The sequence below is a fragment of the Seriola lalandi genome, unplaced genomic scaffold (assembly GCF_002814215.2).
Source record: "Seriola lalandi dorsalis isolate HSWRI2012SDOR001 ecotype SW California unplaced genomic scaffold, Sedor1 jcf7180002054945, whole genome shotgun sequence".
Classification (NCBI taxonomy): Eukaryota; Metazoa; Chordata; class Actinopteri; order Carangiformes; family Carangidae; genus Seriola; species Seriola lalandi.
The window spans coordinates 4,096,744-4,117,248 of NW_019525496.1; the positions used below are offsets into that span (position 1 = coordinate 4,096,744).

At 40.0% G+C, this 20,505-nt stretch overlaps 1 protein-coding gene across 1 annotated transcript in view; it reads right to left on the minus strand.

The window, feature by feature from the left end:
• The window catches only part of galnt9 (polypeptide N-acetylgalactosaminyltransferase 9), an 84,426-nt gene that overhangs the window by 36,121 nt on the left and 27,800 nt on the right, over window positions 1-20,505 (minus strand). Inside the window, exons 4-5 of the mRNA XM_023393857.2 lie at window positions 17,964-18,138; window positions 6,623-6,820 (exon numbers count right to left, since the gene is read on the minus strand). Coding sequence (XP_023249625.1) covers window positions 6,623-6,820; window positions 17,964-18,138 — 373 coding nt within the window. The remainder of the gene's footprint in view (window positions 1-6,622; window positions 6,821-17,963; window positions 18,139-20,505) is intronic.

Genomic DNA, 20,505 nt, shown 5'->3' on the forward strand with positions numbered 1-20,505 from the left:
GGTGCATGTAAACCCTCCTGAACCATTATATTTCAAAGGAAAGCTTTCCCACCATTATAGCTGACATAAATCTTTATGGCTTGACATTTATAGCATGTGTCAATTGGTGTAAGATGCTCGAAAAGGACATTTTAAAGAAACAAGACTGTGATAGAATGACTGATTTACACTAGCCTGACATCTAACAATTTGTAGTCTTTGCTATTAATAGCTAATAATTCTAAACGCCTTTGCTCCTCACTGAAAAGTAGCTTAAAATGATTCATGTTTGCTTGCAATATATACTCTTATTGCATGATGTAGCCTTATACAGTCTTGTTTAAATTATAAGTTGATCTCAGGGAATCTTTCAAGTGCCATTATTTGCACTGGCTGTGCACATAAAAAGACCGACACAGCACACACTCAGCCCCGATTCACCTCATCCTTTCTCCTCTCTTGACAAGTGACCTACCTTTCTTGTCTGCAAACTTTGTGCAGCTCTCTTGAGTGCTCCCACTAGAAAAAAAGCTTCCTAGCAATGTAAACACTGTTTCTGTGATTAAGTCCAGACTCAGCAGCTCAAGTCAGATGCAAGTGATGATGACGCTAAAACCTCTGGCTGACCACATAAGATACAATGCTGTAAAAGTAACATGCTCACATTTGTAGTATTAATAGTTTAAGACCCCCTCCGGTGAAAATCAAGTGTTTAAACTTGTTAACATGTCCAGAGTCTCTCTGATGCTTCCTCCTCTAACCATCTTCATACTCTCTGCTCTTTCACCTGTCACTGAAACCTTGTCAATACAGAGAGCAACAGTTAGCGTTAGCACAGCCACTCACACCGTGTCAGCCACTGCCAAGATGACAAATTTAATAAACAAATAACTATATTTACTGTTTTGATACGTCTTCTAGTCGCCGATTCTGGTGCACAGCAAACTCCTGACTCCTCAACAAACACCCATGTCTAGGTCTGACTGAGGCTCAAACATGTGGCTGAGTCTCTGTGACGCTTCCTCCGCTAATCGTATTGATACGCTCTGTTTCACCTGTCAACCTAAAGCAAACAGTGGTGGTGGGCGGGGCACAAGGCCTGATCCAGAACTTCTCAATGAGGAAGTAAGTGTAGATTTGCTTCCAGCCCATGTTTTCCTTTTTTTTCCCACTTTTGTGCAGGAAAACTATGTTAAATAAAATATTAATAATAGAGTATTTTTTACATAGTGTAAAACATGTCTGGAGAGGAACTTTAAGAGTTTTAAGTGAGAAAAGAGTAACTTATGGCAAAGTTTGGCGCTGCTCTCATTTGTATGGTGTGCGATGTAATCAAACAGGCAATATCAAGGCATGAAAAATTAATTCCCCTCCTAGAGCCAATTAACTAAATCCAATTAAATGAATAATTATAGCCAGCTGTTCCTCCAAACATGCACAAAACAGAGAGGCTGAATACTATACAGGTCCAGTTTTGGTTTCAAGTATCAAACAGCAATGGTTTCATTCCTAATGTTCAACAATTATACAGAGAGAAATCAGTCATAGAAGAGACAGAGATATCAACCTCTTTTCATCGACACAAACAAGAAGTTTCAATGCAGCCCCAGTTTCTACGCTGTGTGACCCTGCCATCATGTGTGAAACACGACAGTCTCCAGCGGCTTTTTTGTAATATTTTGTATATTTTAAGTGGGAATGGCACACCGAGCAATTGTTCTCTCTCCATCACCTTTTTCTCACCTGCACTGTTGTTATGGTTTTTTGTACTTACATGCACACAGCACACACTCACATCCCTGAGGTTTGTCAAAAGGCAACTTGAAAGAAAGTGTGCAAATGACGCACAACACAAACAACAAGAGGAAGTTACAACGGCTTGTCACAAAATAACTTCTAGTTCTTATTAGAGATGGCAGATTGCTGTTGGAATCTTGCATAGGGTTTCTCATTTGATGTCAGTAGGTTTCGTTATTTTTAGTGTACAGATGGTCAGCCTGCAGGCTCATCCGCCCCTCGCACCCTTTAACTTTGTCCCCCAGATCATTTGCTTGCAGTATGAACATCTGACACATGCATGCATTCTGGCAAGATCGTTTATTTTTCTCCCAGATGAAGACACTGCTGTTGAAACTGTATTTTGAGCCGGACATCTGGCTTTTCTGTGACCTCTCATTCAAAACAGTATGACAGACCAGATGCTTCATGGAAGGTATGAGAGGAAAATGCAAGACATATTGATGAAACTGAAGTAGTTTTACAAGACTACAATGAAAGTCACTGGACTTACAATCTAAAAGTAGAAAACTTCACATATTTGACATATTTGTATTTTATTCTTTTATGCAGTAGAGTCTTGTTAGATGTCTCATTTGCTGGTTTATACTAAACCTCTTATGTAAGGGAAAGCTAATACTCATCCTTGGTCTCCCTACTTTTTGTTCATGTACTGTACTTAAATGCATTCATGTCTGTGTGATCGTCTTCAAGCATCTGCTTAAGAAAGATGCTCAGACTGAAGTATCTTCCTCAAGCACACATTAACAATAAGTGAATTAAGTACTGCACAAAAAAAGAAGAATGCAATTTAATAGTGTCTGATACTCTAGATTTTCTTTGTCTGAAGGTGATTGAAACTGCATCTCAAGAAATCATAAAGCTTTTGAAATGCAAGACATCCTTATCAACCATTTCTTCAAAAGAAATGTGATTTTGGTTTAAGAGGTGGCCATTTCCAAACTTCCCTATTCTGTCTTTTCTATAATTGGCTAGTTCCCAAAAAGAAAAGAAAAAAAAACTCATTTTTTTCCATCAGATCTCTAAAATTGTTGCAATCTTCTGTACTCGCAGAATGTGGGACATTTGTGCCTTCTTGCCTCCTTTTACTCTCTTTCTTGTTAAATATGTCCAAACAGCCAGAAAAGGCTTTAAGACTGTGCTATGAATGGCCACAAAGCTTCTGTTGTTGATGGGCAGAAACCTTGAGGAAATAGGCGGGAGAATGATTTCCAATAGAAATCCGCACATCCGACACACTTCAGCCGGGCCTTGAGGCGATCCTGTCCATTTGCAGCAAAGTGTCAACAGGGAAACACAAACCAGCTCTGCAGTGTCTGAGGCTTTTCTCTTATCTTTCTCCGATCTCAAGTCCAGCACTTGATGCTCAATAATACATGATTTTCATGGAGCTTTGACAAGACATCCAATATTTAGGCCCACAGTAAAAAGTGCCACCACATTATTTGTTTGTGTGAGACACCCTGTATCAAATAAAACTGTTATTGCTTTGCCTATGCTGGAACAAGCAAGGTAATGAAACTGAATTCAGTTTTTGTAGTCCTTGATCAAAACACAACAGTATGTGTGAATGTTTTAGTTTAAAGTAGTATGGCACCTTTGGACATTCTGGCAGTGTTCATGTTTGCAGCGTGGTTAAAAGAAAAAAATAATTAAAAATTAAAATTAAAAGCCAAGGCATTAAGTGATAAAAACCAACAAATCTGCCCTTTTCTGATTGCAGCAACTGTTCCTTTTCCAATGGGGTTAGAGTCAACTGGCAGAGTTACTGTCTATTTCAAAGAATCAACCCTAAAATACTGCAGACCTCTGAACAGCCATCAGCCAGTGTGCAGCCTCAGATCGTCAGGCAGGCTCATGCCCTTCCGACGTCTAATCTTAATACTGAAGTTGATCAGGCTTTTGGCTCCAGAGCAACCTGGCAGAGGAACTACAGTATCTACTTTACTGATGTGACTGCTTTTACTTTTAATTTCACTATGAGTGTTTATGCTCTTTATGCTTGTCCTTGACCTTTTGGTGATGCATTTTAACTTGTCTTAATTAATCTGATTGTGATGTTGATGAGTTTTTTTGATTGTTAATTAATGTTTAAAGTCTGATTAAGAGTGTTAATGAAGTTCAAACAAAGCTCTTATTATGACATGCAAACACTGAATAAACAACATTTTAGGGACCTTTTGCTGATATTGAGATGCAGCCCTGCTGGTAAGCTCCACGTCTCAGTCGTCTCTAAACTCTTCCCTCACTTAACTGCTTGTCTTTATGATAGCTGGGTAGATAGACAGTCTTTCCTAGATTAACTTGTGTTCAGGACATATCTCAGCTGTTTCTGCTGCATTGAAATGTTCTTAAAATCTTCTTGAACAAGACAGAGAAAGCTGATGGAGGCTGCTGTTGCTGCACCTGACCCCTGAACTCTCCCTCTCTGAGAAGGACTGATAATGTGTTATTATCCATGGTTCCTAAAAACATGTTGAATCTATTGGGTCCTGACAAACCAAGCTGACTATGGGCTGCTGCCCACCTTTGGCTATCATTTACCTTCTGTTGCCAAGTAAAGAAATTTAGGTAGGAATATTATTTATTTTTCAGTATGAAACCTTTCATATGCCAGGATGTTTTATCTTCAGGCCTGAATTCAGGATCAGATTTATAGCATTTGAATTGCAGAAGCAATGCACCAGGCCCACACCAGCATTTGTAATCCAGCAGTGTCATGAATATGGAAAAGATGAAAACCAATAGCTGAGTACCTCATGCTGGCTCTGGCTTGACCTCATACTCTTGGCTCCTGCAATGGCTTTACAACATTAAAGCAAACAACTATAGGTGCAGTTCCTCCATCTAAAGCAGCATTTGAAATGTTCAGTTGGTGTCCTTCAAGTCTTTAAATGCCCATACCACATGATGCCTCTTTCATGATATTTCATAAATTTTCACAGTGCTATTCGTTTCCTTGCATGTCTCACTGAGACCAATGAATTTATGCATTTCATCAGTGGGATCACAGCGAGGAAAGAGAGTTAACCCTGAACCTGGGAGGCAGCTTCAATGTTTGTTAAATTACATTTTAATAAGCACAACCACATTTACTATGTGCAAAGACTGATCTTTGTCTGTTTTCTTGTTCATATTTTGCTCATATTTATTCTAGACTGGAGGCCAGTCAAAGATACTGAATGCTAAAGAATATCAATAAAAGATATTCACATCCATTTTTGTAGCTACACCCCTCTTGTTGGTTTTGAACATCTTCCAGTTTCTGCCGTCTCCTTGTCTCTCTCTTGTTGCCTTCATGTTCCTGCAGGGTCAAACACGCTGCCGTGGCAACAAAATCATGGTAATCTTCTCTGTCAAATGATGTGAGATTTTCCTATTGTCAAGGCAGTGCTGAGCAATTCTGATGTGAGCATTCAAAGAGAAGATGATGGTGGGCTGCATGCCTCACTATCTGATACTGTAGCACACAATGAAAATGTGACTCTTAGCCTTTCACTGTTTACACAGATTAGAAAGGATCTGCAAAGACCAGCAAATCAGTCACTCTGATAATATTCATCTTTATTTACTGTTTTTATACTGTTTTCTTATCATGCTTTTTACTTCTACTTTTTATGCTTCTTTTATTTCCATTAAGCAGATTGAATAACCTTCATGAATGATAATGTGCTATACAAGTAAATTTGCCTTGTCTTGCCTACGCAGATGAAACTGGATGTAATCACATTTCCTATGTAGTAAGACTTTTAGGTTTCTGTCACAGGAGAACCTTTAACGTTAAGCTCATGTCCACGGATTCGCTTTAACTATGTGGACTCAACAGATGTTGGAATATAAAACCATTATCATGCAGTACAAACCTCCTGTGCTCTTTCTCAGCTCATTAAAATGACAGGCTTTTAGAGACAGGACTTTTATTCCTAATTGTCTGTGTTTTTATGAGACTAACTGATCATATTCATCAAATGGTGTTGAGATTCATACAGACAGAAGCTTAACAGCAATTGAAAAAAGTAGAGGTGATGGGACTTGATTGATGGTTGAGAGAAAAGTATTTCTGCTAAAATAATAATAATAATATTGAAATATTATAATATAATAATGAAAATGGAAACTCATGCTGTGGAAATATACATAATTCTGATTTTTTTGTTGTTGTTGGTGGGAGCAAACCTGTAATCTTATCTTACATGATATTCTTTGCATCTATAAGGTCACTGTTTTATTATTAGATATTTTACAGCAGATACTGTAACCAGAAGTTCTAACCACATTTCCAGCATCGGTTGGTTGGTGTCAGTCACAGGAGAACTGTTACAGGTGAACCGAAACGCTTTAATAGTAAGCTCATGGCCACAGTTAATACATTAAATTTAACTACATGTATTTTGTAGTTAGTGTTACTTCAGACTGAATATAAGAACATTTCCATGCAACACAATTACTCCTGTGCTCTTTTTCAGTCTATTAAAATACAATATGATTTTTACCAAGGACGCACATAACCAATTTGAGGATTATACAGAAACATGATCCAAGGCCGTGCTTTCCTCCAAACAGCAGTGGTATAATGGAATGCTCGGCTCATATTCAACACACAATTACACTAATGACACCGCATGGCTGTGGCCTCGTGACCCTGCATCAAAATGAAGATATTCTTCATGGTAATTAGACAGCTTTCTACGAGGAGGCTTTATTTTTGTGTTTGGGTGGCACAGTGGAGTACAGAGCACCTTAGTTAGACAGTTCCACACATGAATAAGTCATATCCTGGGGCTATCCATATTTCATCAAACATCCTCATCTATAATGAACGATGTTCACTAACCGAGGTCCTCACCTGATAGGGGCTGTCTCATCGCCCTTGTCCAGCCACTCCTGGGGAGGGATGATGTACATACACCACAGCCCCCAGTTGTAGCCGTGAGCGGCGTTGGCGTACTGCTGCACCTCAAACGTGTTGTACTTGATGTTGTCGATGGCGGGCAGGATGATGCGGGTGTGGTCCTCCTTCATCCGGGTCAGGATAGGTTCAGCCCTTTCGATTACAAAAGAGACAGAAGTTAAGAGCGGACACTCCTGAAGTCTAGTAAGTAGAAGCAGAAGCTTCACAGCACAGTTGCAGAAGGTGAAAAAAGAAAGTTAGAGGAGAACAGTCTGCCACAGGGCAAATATAAAGCTGTGCATATTTTCATTCTGCCCTGTAAAGTTTTCAGGTATTAATATTGCAACAACGTTAGAAAGAATTGGTCGAGAATGACCCGATGGATAATGTAACTGAGTGTAAATGTAAAATGAAAAGTGTGAGTGGGGTTTCACAGAAACTATGTCCAGGAATTCAATTCAAATATTTGAAAACATGTTGAAGAGAAAGGTATTTACTGCAAATCCTGATTACACAAAACGATGCCAGGAGCATCCATGGATGACTGCATACATCATCTCAACTTTCACTGTATCGCCACATTTACATGGGCTTTCAGCGATGATGCAGTCTGTCCAATCTGCATTTATTCAACGTTCAAAGCGACTGCCAGGATCCGCTCCCCTCCACTGTCTATGATGCAAAATTCTTGCAAAATGAATTTTTTCCGCGGAACAACAAATGATATCATATCATATTTTATATCTCTGGCTCATGAAAACGAATGTCAAAATGTGACACTTTTCCAGCTGAGAAACTTGATAAGAAGTAAAACCTGATAAAGCAAAACAAATCAGGTGAAAAGAGAGGCTTACTCTGCTCCCAGGGAAAGCGATCCACTCTCTCTCTTTTTTATCTGGGTGTGAAGGGTTGCGTGTTAGGTTCTGAAACAGACTTCGCACCGTTTTCATCTCATGGCTTTAGCTCAGGGGCTGCTTGGCCGGGACACGTTCTTTTCGAGCAGATCAAATAGAGAGCAGGAGCCATATTCACCAAACATCTGGAGGCTAAGAGTGGCTCTTAAAGGGTCAGTTTAGGAGAAACTCCTCAAAGTTATGGGCGTGTCAGTCCTCACATTAATACTTTGATAAAGGTTTTTTGAATCAGTTCATAGCGCATTTTAGCACCAGCTCCTGAATGTGTGGCAAGTTTGGGGTAGTGGAGAGAACTCATAAGTCACTAAGAACAAACCACAAACAGTCCTGAAATTGGCCACTGCAGGAAGTCAGTCTACTAACTGGGTCAATACTGCTAGAAGATTTAAAGACATTAACCTTTTGAGAGTGAATGTATAAAACCTGTTTGAGTATGTTGATGAGAGCAGAGCTAGTTACAGTGTGCAGTACTTTAGCCGCTAGGTAGAATTAGACTTTACATCAAACAGTACAGCCTTTATCGGGATGCCACAGTCCAGCAGTTCATTCTTTATAGATTTACACCAGCTATAAAGAAGCAGCACTGTGGCCATCAGTGGATGATGATTATGCTGACAGCAGAGAATGTAATTTATTCCCAGCCTCCAATTAACTGCCAACACTGATTTCTCTCAAACAGAAGTTCAACAAGTTTATTTCCTTTTTAGTTGAGTGATGTATCTTGTTTATTAAATCCGTACACATACAGAAATTTAGAGGAAAAAAGAAAACTGTACTTTTATGGGCTATTTGTAAATTTCCTCTGCCGCCAAACGTGGTTTCTTGCCGGGAACAGGTTGTGGTGATTGTCACTTGACAAGAGCTTCTGCCATTGTTCCGTTTGCAAGACTAGAGGTTATAACTCTCAGCAATGCAACATCTTCAGCGCAGACTGGAGGCTCCAGTGAGTCACTATCATAAAGTGATGAGACGGGCCGGGGCTAGCTGGTTAGCGTGCAAACTTCAGTAGAAGAAAAGACGTTATAGAGACAAGAGTTAACATCGGTGTTGCTTTCCACTGCAGGAGACAGCTCTTGGTGAGTAGAGAGATAAAGTTTGATGCAGAACTTGCAACTTTCTTTTAGACTGGTAAGTAAACATCTGTTATGGGTAACGTTGGCTATGAAGCTATAGCAAAGCTTACAAATTGCTCCTGTAACTCAGTCATGAATGTGTTATTCATATTTGCACCTCTATTGACAAGAACCTGAATTGCTTACCCAAAAGTTGAACTAAACTTTTAACTCTGAAGTCAATCTTTCGCTAAACTTAGATCTTTGAGCTCCATTTTTGTCCTGAAACTAAAAACACATCAGCGAGCCACATTGTTGCACTGGCAACATGTCGTTCTAATACGATGAACATGGAAACTGTGCATTGTCCTGCTACCATAAATACTCACTAGTGCAGCATGACAAAGTGAAACCCAACAAATGTACTACTGACTCTTGTTTGAGTAATATTTGAACTACGGTGTCCAGCTGTTTTAGGAAATGACTTAAAAATTAAATCATGTCCAGTGTTTGTGACTTGTTTTACGTGTTAACTTGAAAAGTACTGAAAGATGGACCTACACACTGTTTTGGATGTTTTCTTATTTCCACCCTTATCCTTTAACCCAGCTATTTAATATGCCATAAACTAGAAAAATATAAAGTAGGCTAATGCTGTGTCTTCAAATTGGCAATGGGAGCAACAGTAGAGTGTGAACAGTCTCAGTCCTTCCTGTCACCTCACCTACATCCTCACACTAGCAGGAGATTGGTATAGCCTGCCTATGTCAACATGCAAGTTTATAAAATCTTGTTTTTAGCCCAACACCTTTTGAGGACTGTATTTTCCAATAATAACCACTGGTGTATATTATCTATGATGAATACACAAAGCAAACCCCTCATCCAATCATAAGATCATCAGATTATCCAAAGCAAACGTATCGACCCACCTTTATTAGCTCTTAGCTTTAGAGGTCTCTCCACTCCTCACAGTAATGGCTGCTCTCTGTGGTTTTGTTAACATGCCTTATGGTGAAACACTGAGGCACTGTAGCAACTTTATTTCCAATTAGGCTGACTTACTGGTAAGACAATATATTCCTGTTTTTTGGTGCCAGTGTCTCTTGGTCACTGGAGTGGTTTTAAGACGACACCACATACAGGAAGCTCCCTCTGCTATTTAAAGCCCTGGCTAAGGAAGACATGGTGTTGAGATCCATATGGTAGAGAACAAGCTGAAGCGCTGCTGGCACTGGCTACATTTGTATAATCTTCCTCAAGCTGAGAGATGATCTCCACCATATCTTCAAAGCAACTCTTCACACGCTCAATTCTTCACATGATATACTTCTAAAAAAGAGCCTGCAATTATAGAATGATAAATGTATCTCTCAAGAATACTCCCACACTCCAACTTTCTCTCTATCTCCCCACCCACTGACTCTCTTCCTCTCTGTCTTTGCCCTGATTCCTGCCCCCCTCTCCCTCCCCTTCTCCCTCCCCCATCTACTTTTCCTCAAAAAGTGAAACCCATTTATCTTCAAAAAGCAAATTACTACTTATCACATGAAGGTAGGGGACAGAAAGTACAGAGGGAACAGATCCAAATTGAACTATATGGGATGATGTTGGTAAAATATGAAGCTTAGGAAATATGAGTACTTAGAAAAAGCCATCATTTAATAGTGGTTGGTACGACAGCTGCAATTCTGAGAGGCAGGTAGATGGGGCTTTGTGTCTTTACTCAAAAGTCATGTTATCTGTTATTATTTGTAGCCTTGTTGATGACCAAAGCTGTTGGTAAAACAAAGGTGAGTAACTAGGCAAACACCAGTCAGGATCATGCAAAAATCCAATACAAATCTGTGTTCAAGGCAGGAATAAAAACACTGTTACTATGGCAGCCTCTCACATTTAAATGAAAAGTTGGACATATTGGGATATTTTTGGGCTCTGTACAGATTAAACAAACACCACACATGTGAATTAGTGAGTTTTAGAGGGGCAGGAAGGTGGAGTTATTTTTTATTTTATGCGAAGATATGCTAACCGCCAGTTTCAGCTTTACATTTATCGTGCAGATAAGAGTGGTATCAATCTTCTCATTTCACTGTGTGCAAAAAAGTCCATAAGCATATTTCCCAAAATGAGTTATTCCTTCCAAATATGACAGAGGGAGCTTGTGGCCTGTCACATGTTAAACATACACTCACAGCAATGTGTAAATTCATATATATGTTTATTATTGAGGTCATAGTTAAAGGTTCTGGACTATATTATACTGAGAGATGGTTCTAGTTTTGTTTTTCATACACACATACCTAAGGAAGGAGGAACATTACAAACACCTTTCGACGGTAGAGGTGTACCTAATAAAGATGCCACTGAGAGTATAATCATCAAAAAGACTCTGATGTCTTCGTTTGCAAATCAACAATAAACCAATTGCGTTTGTTTCCTTTAAAATTTAATCAAATTACATTTTTACACTGCAAAAGCCATGGGTTGCAAACTTGCTCATTTATAATCACTAGCTAGCAAGTAACGATGCCTATAGGGACACACCCATGGCTGTATTATAGGAACCTGATACCAGACTCCAAAATGACACACATTCACTGTAATGAAACGTTTCTCTGCTTCCTGCTTTGCTTTGGCCTCGTGCACTGACTGCATGTTAGTGTTTCTCCTGTTGGTCATTTCTGCTTGGACCTTGGATCTTCTGCTTGCACACTTTAAAATCAATTCTCTAGGCTCTGGGAATGTTTTACAAATAAAAAACCCTCAGTAGTTTCAACATCATTCATACAAATTGTAACAAGTGACCTTGTTTGCAGTACAAGGTGTCCATGTCAAATATTTAACAGGCATCTTTTTGTATAATTACATGTTTTTTAGGCAGCAGGGGATTTTTTTTCCCCTGCAGTACTGTAAGTGACCACTGGGACAAACTGGCAGTGAGGCTGAGTGGTGGTGCTGTATCCAGCTCTCTTAATACATCCATGCTTACACAGCATTTTGACATCCTTTTTATTCCCAAAGCCTGTGTCATAACACATTTCACACTAGTGTTTTGAGTAGCTTCCGTATTTACACAGACTCCCTTCATCTGTCAAAATGGGGAGATGGCTGACTGTGATAACCCAAACATCCATACTCTCACTGACAACGAAAACACAGTCATTTCGACTTCCGCAGTTATGCCAGTGCCACTAGAGAGCACAACACATAAATCAGCTGGCTGATTAGTCCATATGAAAAATAAATATAAAAACACATCAAAGTATATGAAGAACTGACACTAGGCGTATTTACCCTGCACTGCATCCTCATTTTGAGGATGTACATGTGTTGATGTCTGCTATATATTCTCTTTGATGTGAAACAATCAAATATATCTGAGTTAAAATAACTTGATCACTGTGTCTGAAGATATATGTCCTAAATTATTTTTTCTGTGTTTATTTTGCTGGAGGTTTCAATATAGTGATTTTTTTTTTTTAACCTTTTGATGTTTCAAAGCTGTCTGACAAACAGTTCTATAAGTTAATGAGCAATTCCATTATTTAAAATGGACATAATGAGCTGACTGAAGGTTGGGGTTTGCTGGAATAAAGACATTGCTTGAACCTTTTACACAGGATTGTTAATATAGCAGTGATCCTGACGAGGTTAGTTTGGCACGGTTAGCTGAGGTTGTGCTGTCTCTGAATCTCCCTCTACACTCGCTAACCTTGAGGAGATTTCTCTGCCATCCCAGCCTCCCCCCCCTTGAACATCTTCCACTCATTTCCCTGCGTCCTTGAGAACCCAAAAACACCCCAGAGCCAGCCAGCAGCTCCTGTACCTCAGGGATCCATGAGACTGATTAGATAGAGACGCTCTGGAAACCAGGACACATCTGGTTTTGACAGATGAGCCTGTGTCATTCCTCTTCCTATATCTGCCATTTCATCTGCATAACACAGAGAGGGTTATTCATCCACATCGTTTTGAATCATACTCAGTTCCATACTACAATAGGGTTTTTCCCCCTTCCAGTGATGACTCATCCAATATTATGAATAGATGTTGACAACCTCCGTTGCTGTTCGCTCACCATGCCATTTCTTGTAGCGCGTCATACCGAAGCGGGAGCGCTTTTGATTTATTAACTCTTCATGGCTCACTGTTTGTCTTTCATAATAGCCAGCACCTCTGTGGAGCTTCACATCAGCCTGTGCACACATTTCACAGAATTAAACAAACAGAACAGTGAGTCACAAGCCAGGATAAGTATCACTGTACAATCTCCATTTATATCTGCTTGACTCAATATAGCAAGCTCAGAGGATGTTTCACTATCTGTCCTACCTTTGTCCAGGGCAGATATGAAAACCCAGCAGCCTTCCCCTTTGAGGTTACATTTTTTATTCAAAATGTCCAGATTAATGGATCTCAAATTGGGAATGATTCTGAAGCAAGGAATTATCAGATAATGGGATCTAACTATGCTCAGAGTTACGCCGCAGGAGCAGCAGGGCCCTCAGTGCCTAAAATAAGATCTCCTTTAATTCCGCATTGGGTTTAACGCAGCAGAACGTGGGAGCTACCCTATAATTTTGGTGTACCGTAGCTTTCACTGATGACCCAAATAATCTACGCCAAAGAATGCACAGGGACAGCAAAGCAAAATTTCTGACAGAAAGCCTTCACAAATGCTGCAGCAGAACCAGAGATATCTTTCCTTCATGTATGTCTTTTTTTATTCCTTGCATTCCTTGTCTTTTTTTATTCCTTGCATTTTTCTTCCTCGTCAAAACAGGGTGTCTACATTACTCACAATGCAACCCCAACGCCAAAAAGCTCAGGTGGAGATTTGGGTTTGTTATGTTAGTAGCCGCCAATGTATCCTTGAGTTGCGAGCCTGAAGCAGCAATGAGGAGTGGGCTACAAGCTCACATCTATCACACCTCCAGATTTTTTTCATTCTCAGACTTCAGTGGTTTTGGCTGACTCAGGTGACATCACATTAGGAAGTTGAAAAAGGTGTCTTATGAGTGTTAATGTTGTATTTTCATGCAGATGCCAGTGCCTGCTGTATCTCACGTGCAGTTAGCAGCTTACTGGAGCCTTAGTATCTACAAAAATCTACTTGCAATCATTTCATTTTAAATTCTAACTTTATTTTTCAGTTAATTTGAACTCAGCAAAACTTCATCAGTTTATGTTTTGAATCAGTTTGCATGAAAAACCAAGGATCACTTAACTCTCTCGACTCTCTTAGGCTTCTTCAGAACTTCAGTAGTGGCACAAGGTTTTACTTTCTTCCTTGTTGCCAAGTCAAGTAGTCATGTAGAAATAAATGCTATCTGCTCATGTTGCAACTTTTTTAAAAATTTCCTGTATTCTTCTTACTCTCAGAAAACCAGCCACTGATCTGAATCTACTGCAGGTAATACACTGACTATGTATAACTACCTCACACAACTCCACGTCAAGTAACCCGAACTATCACTTATACAGTACAATGGATGGGTATAAAATTCCACAGAGCCATGAATCCAAGATTATTTACAGGATGTAAATACAGGAAGAGATCACTAAATTTATGAACATATGCATGCAGAAATGCATTATTCATAATTCAGATGGGCTAAATGGCTCAGCTACATAAAGGGAAACCATGGAGGCAGTGGATAAAATTAATATATAAAGGCATAGTGTAGATGTGTGGATTGGCTTTAACGCGATTATATGTTTAGACATACATGTTCACCCAGATTTATACAGAATGCTTCTATAAGTAAAAATATATCTCTTCTGTCTTTCCTGATTCATTAATGTAAATGCTCAGTGGGGCTTTAATGGGCATTTTCTTTGCATTTTTTTCCACTGTATTACAATCAATATGCATGCCATGATAAACAGTGCTACATGGCTTGTTTTTTAAATTGTTAAGCAAAAAAAAAAATCTCTTTTTAGCATGGTTACTGTATTTTGACTGTTTATTGTATTAGATGTGATTTTTGAGTGGAATATTTATGTGTAATTTGTATTTATTTATACCAAATTTACTTTTACAGCTGTACCATACAGCCTTAGCATCTGTACAGTTAATAAAACAAGAAAAAAGAATTAACACTGTGGTGTGGATCCATTTAGATTTTAGCTTTAAAGTGTTAAAATGAACTCTGATCGTGTTAATTTGTGTTTGCTCTGTGTATGATGCAGACTCTAAGCCTGCAGTGCTTCCAGCCATTTTTAAGAAGATTAAATCTGTAAATGTGAGGCCGTCCACAGTCCTCCTGTCTGGCTGTTTCACAGAGCAGCTCAGACATGTATATGTAGAGCACATATTAATATCGGCCAGTCTCCTACCTCCCATAAAAAATGCAGAATCCAAAGAAAGTAAAGGTATCCATGAAGAATTTCAATTCATTATGTCAGCGACTGCCAGACACAGTGAGCGACATGACAGGACATGATTTACTTTTGCTAAAAAAAATATTTCTTCAACCTTGAAGAACGCTGAAATTTATGTGCCACTGTATCTAATATAAAGCCGCTGCACCTGCCTGGCATAATGAGCAGAGAGAGGCCCGTGATATTAACAAAGGAATTGATATCAAATATGAATGTGACAAATATTACATATTTCATCATTACAGGAGGTGCAGGTTGGTTTCTCACTTTTATAAATTCCACCAGTTTGTCTTATTCTTAGATAAACCCACCAGGTCACATAGCAGCACAGCATTCAACATTCATCAAAGTGTTGCTTTCTGAAGCATGTATTTCATTACAGCCTCCCCGCAATGACAATCTTATCTCCTGCACACACTCAGTGGGGAGCGGTTGCTACACTGTTAATCATTAATCGTTAATAACCTGAGATTGCAACTGTGTAGGGGCTTCAAAAACCAAATAAATATCAATTTTCCTGCACCTCCCCTCTGCAGCAGTGTGACTGAAGTGTGGCATACAGTGGGTCCTAATTACCACACGCTCCCATTTCCTTCCATTAATCCTGTTTATTTACAGAGCATGTAGAGGGAAACGGGTCATGTTTGCAGCAGGATGGACATCCTCTGTCTCAGGGATGGATGGATACAAAGCATTGGAGGAGATGGATTGTGAACATTTAGCTGATGCAATACTGCATTAATGACGGGCAACATTTTCATATCCCCATATTAAAGCAGAGCAAAGCCGTGGAAATCAGATTCCATCACTCCTCTGGTGGAAACTGCTCGCTTCTTAACTCCTCGTAAACCAACATGGTGTGAGGGGATGGGAAACAGCTGTCAAGTGCACTATACAGTATGATACAATTATGTTTGCTTTAACAGTAATGCGAACCAGCAATACATTTCAGCTGAAAATGTACAGCACCCCAGGGGGAACGCCGTGCCAATGAATCACAGCGCTGCATCTGCAGCTGAGAGCTGGCAGCATTGTCTCTGGCTCAGTATGCACAGGCAGCGTGTACAAGGTCATTGAGGGAGACTCACCACAACATCTACAGGAACCATCCGTCTCACTTATCACTGTATGTGGCATGGTGAATAATTATATTATGATAAATAGGGAGCTTCACCCATTCTAACAAATAGATAGTGTAGATACCACAAGTGAATCTATATGAATAAAAGGAGCAGTGCAAAGTGTTTGCAGACATACAGAAGATAATAAATGCACGCGCACTCACACACACAAAGAAATCCAAGCAAAAACGAACAAGCCTCTTGGAGAAGCCTGTCATCTCCTCCATCACTATAACCCTTTACACAGCATCTGCTTGTAGAAAACTAGTAGAAAACTGCTACTTTTCATTGACTCCTGTAAATAAAATCTCATGCAAAAGCATATCTGAAGCACCAGCACATGGAGAAAAAAAAAAAAAAAAAATGAAGGCAGCAGGTTATCAAAGGAGGCAGGAGGCGGGGATGTGGGTGAGGGTATGTGCGGAAGAGAAGAGAAAGGTATGTGAAATTCAAACAACGACAGCAAGTGAACTAACTCAAAGGAAATTTGCCGACAGCCTCGGTGTGTACAACTGGAGGGGTGGTGAGGGGCTAGAACTGTAGAGGAGCCTATACAGAGGTGAATGGGTTATGTGGGGGCATGAAAGGCACGTCTATTTTTGGCCAAGAACAGATGGGGAAACAGATGAGGGAACCACCAGGGGAATCAGTTATTATCAGTAATGCACCTAGACAACAATGCAACTTTCTCCCTGATGCTTGCTGGCGGGACGGCCCACCTCGCACAGCCTCCAGGTCTCTAGTTCCCATTCACACTATAAAACAGTCGGCCAAGAGGCAACAAGTAAGGTACATCAAATTATCCCTTTGTAAAGGTCACAAGGTCACGGTGGTTGTTGGCTAATGGCAGTATGTTTATGCTATCCTATACAGGGTCAAACTCATGTCATCTTAATAAACCAAGAGAGACGGAGAGCTTCTTACACCAGTCAATACATAAATTAAATACACATGTTCCGACATATCTATCTGACGTATTTAGGCCTACACTGGCAGTTGTTCATAACTAAAATACCAAACACGAACCAAAAAATGTATTCATGTTTGTTTACATCCGAACTATCTAGCTATCCAAAAAGGATGAAATGCATCCAGGGGCACTGTAAACAATTTATAACCAAAACTATTCTCAACGCTCTCCTCCTCCATCCCTCCTCTTTTCCCTTCATCTCTCCCGGCCCCACTCCCGCCTCCCAGGTTGTTTTCCTGGGAACAAAAGCTACACTTCATCTTCAAACACTGGCAGCATGACAGGCTCAAATTAGGTGTCAATTACATCTATTTGAATGACTTGTTTGCTGGTAAACTTAAGCAGCAGGCAGACATTGGACTGAGACCCCCAGAAGTAATTTCATATTGAAAAATAAGCCCATAGCCCGCAAGTAAAATAATGTTGAATTGCTCAACATTTGAGTTCCCTCTTTAATTACCCTCTTTCACGCCTTTCCCAGCGTTTGGCTCTCTCTCGTTGTAAGTGTGTGCGTGCTGGACAGGTAATGTCATTTTAAATTGGGATGTCTTTTGATTCAGCTCTAACCAAAGCCCATTACTCACAATTCAAAAAGGAGATGTAAGAGAAAAAAAGCTTATTAATGAGAAACCCTTTACTAATAACAAGGGTCATGTTGCTGAAAAGTGCTGTCTCAGTTAGAATTGGTACATAAAAATGCTTAGGGCAGACTAAACTGAATATCTCAGCGATAATAATCTTAAACGACATGCCTTTGTACAGAAAACATAAAAAGCGAAGCATAAAGGCAAAGGTGAGAAAGGACAAAGACACAGCTTAGACCTTCTTGTGTTAGACATGACCTTTTCTTACCAGCCAGTGTTGAACTCGACATGGGCATCAAAGAAGCCAACGACAGGAGCCGTGGCCGCGTTCCAGCCGTGTATTCTGGCTCGGATCAGGCCCTCCCGCTTGCTGTTCCTCACAATCTTTACCAGGCCTGGGTAGCGTTTGTTCACATACTGGTCCAAGTTGAATTTCAGCTCCACTGAAAGAGGGCAGATAAGAGAGAATCCTCTTTTAAATGACATCCAAATGACTGTGTGAGATCATTAACCAGGCAGCTGTAGTCAATGATAAAGTACTTCCAAGATAACCCAGCGCTAATGTTGAATGGTTTTGGCCTTGCAGTCTTTGTGTCAGGGCTGTAATGAGAATGACTGCTCATTTTGATGCTCTTTGATTATTGTTACACTTTTAGCTCAATAAGTGCACACTTCATATTAACCAATGTTGGATGCTTTAATTGCAAAATCTAATAAATGACTAATTATGAGTTACATTACTCATTACTTTCCTTTTGTTACTCAGCAAAGGGGCATAAAACAACAACAAAGCCTGCACACATCACATATTCAGTATTTAGCACTTGTAGGAGTGGAAAACAATACACTATATTTAAACAAGCAGTGAGCTTTTGGATTGGAGGAATTTAATAGCTAGCTTAACATTAGCCCCACTAGTCTCATCCTCATAATGAAGCTGCAGGGTTTACACACCCTCCAACTCTGACCAAAACCTAAATCTGTATTCATCCATGTGGCTAGCTTTAGCAAGGCTGCTGAGTAGACACAATATGTCATTACATTTCTCCTCTTTTGGTACAGGCTAGTCATCTCTCCACACCTCAATCCCCTGTGACAAGCTCATTTAGTTTCAGACCAAACAACAACAGCTTATGTAAGTTGCTGTGCAGAATGAAGATCAGCACGTAACAACTAACTAGGGTATGGACATTATCCGAATGTAAGTAACCACAATATCAATTTTCTCACCTGGAGTTACAGGACCTTCAGATACAGAAAGAAAATCACATTTTCTACCATTCTTTGTACAGTAAAATTGTTTGTGCTATAACATCCATTTTTGGTCAATACAACAATCTTACTGCCAAAGTTTGCTACAAAACATGGTGAAGAATCAGTGTAGTGTGTTTCTGCCTGACAGTGTTGCTGCTTTCTCTTTTGTAAATACTGGCCCCGCTCAATGTTTAACCTGTGCTTGTGAGTATCGGCCCAGTCTGTTCCCTGAACTCTCAGAGACCAAACTGATATCAAGCAGCCAGCAAATTCACAGTATGACCCCCAACAAGCCCAAAGCTAAATTGTGAAGCAAAGAGGTGTTACACCTTTCTAAGTAACACGTTACCGCCAAACACTGATTGTAAGTGGCAACTTTACACACATGGCAGTTACACCAAATAGTGAGAGGAAAAATAATGAATGGAAGTTTTGTTCAGCAACTCATTGTTTCTCTTTAGAAAAAGCAAACCTTTCTGATGTGAAAAGTAAAACTGCATGAAATCAAACTATAAAGGAAGTAAGGCGGTATCTATGTGATTAGTCTAAATGTGACTATGTTCAAGGTTATAATGCAGGCTGCAGTACAGTATCACTGTCTGCATTCATGCATTCCTCTGTTCATGTCTTCATTCCAGCTGGATTGTAATATCTCTCCTCCTCCCCTCTCACAGATGACACTGGCTGTCATCAGTGGAAACAAAGTTTGCCAGATTTCAGCCAGTTGCACAAATTGCTGTCTGGGTTTTGTTGGAGGATAGACGGCTGTTTGAGCTTCTCCGCTGGGTTACTGCTGAGCACTCCACTTTCTGAGGGAGAGATTAATAAGGATGCTTGTGGCACATTGAGCCGCATCCACACCTCGCTTCTGACTTTGGCTCACAACATAAATCAGCCAGTCTAAACCCCCATCTGTGTAACTGAGGAGACGCGGTGAGTGGAGGGATTGTTAGGATTCTGACATTTTTCTTGCTGCTGCAGAGAAAGGGGGAGAATTTGGAAGAAGTTACCCTGGACATAAAAGGGGCGTTCGCTACTCACACCATATTAAAACAGCAATTGAATTATGCTTCTTTTATATTTAACATGAACAAATTGGCAGCACAGTGGTTAGCATGGTGAGAGGTAGGTAGTGGATTTGAATCTGCTGACCAGCTGGCTGCAGCATTTCTGTGTGGACTCTGCATGTTCTCCTCTTGTCCGTGTGTTTTTTCTCCCACTCTTCAAAGACACGCTGCCTGCAGATGCTGCTGTCTGTTTAATTGCACATAAGTGCAGTTTTTTTGAGGTACTTGTACTTTATCCATTACATCATCACTTTACAGGTTTGGATCTTATATTAAGAAACTCCTAAGCGTATGAAATACAATGCACTGTTAATCATTGCTCTCTCCCTCGTTGGGACCCGTCACATTTCAAATGTCTATTAGCAGAGAGATATCCCCTCTAAACTTCTCAGATGGTTTCACTTAAATGACTGTTCGAGGCCAGAGGAGGTTCAATTATCCAATATTTTATGGCTTTTCTTCTTCTCTCCTCCCCCCCTAATCATTTCA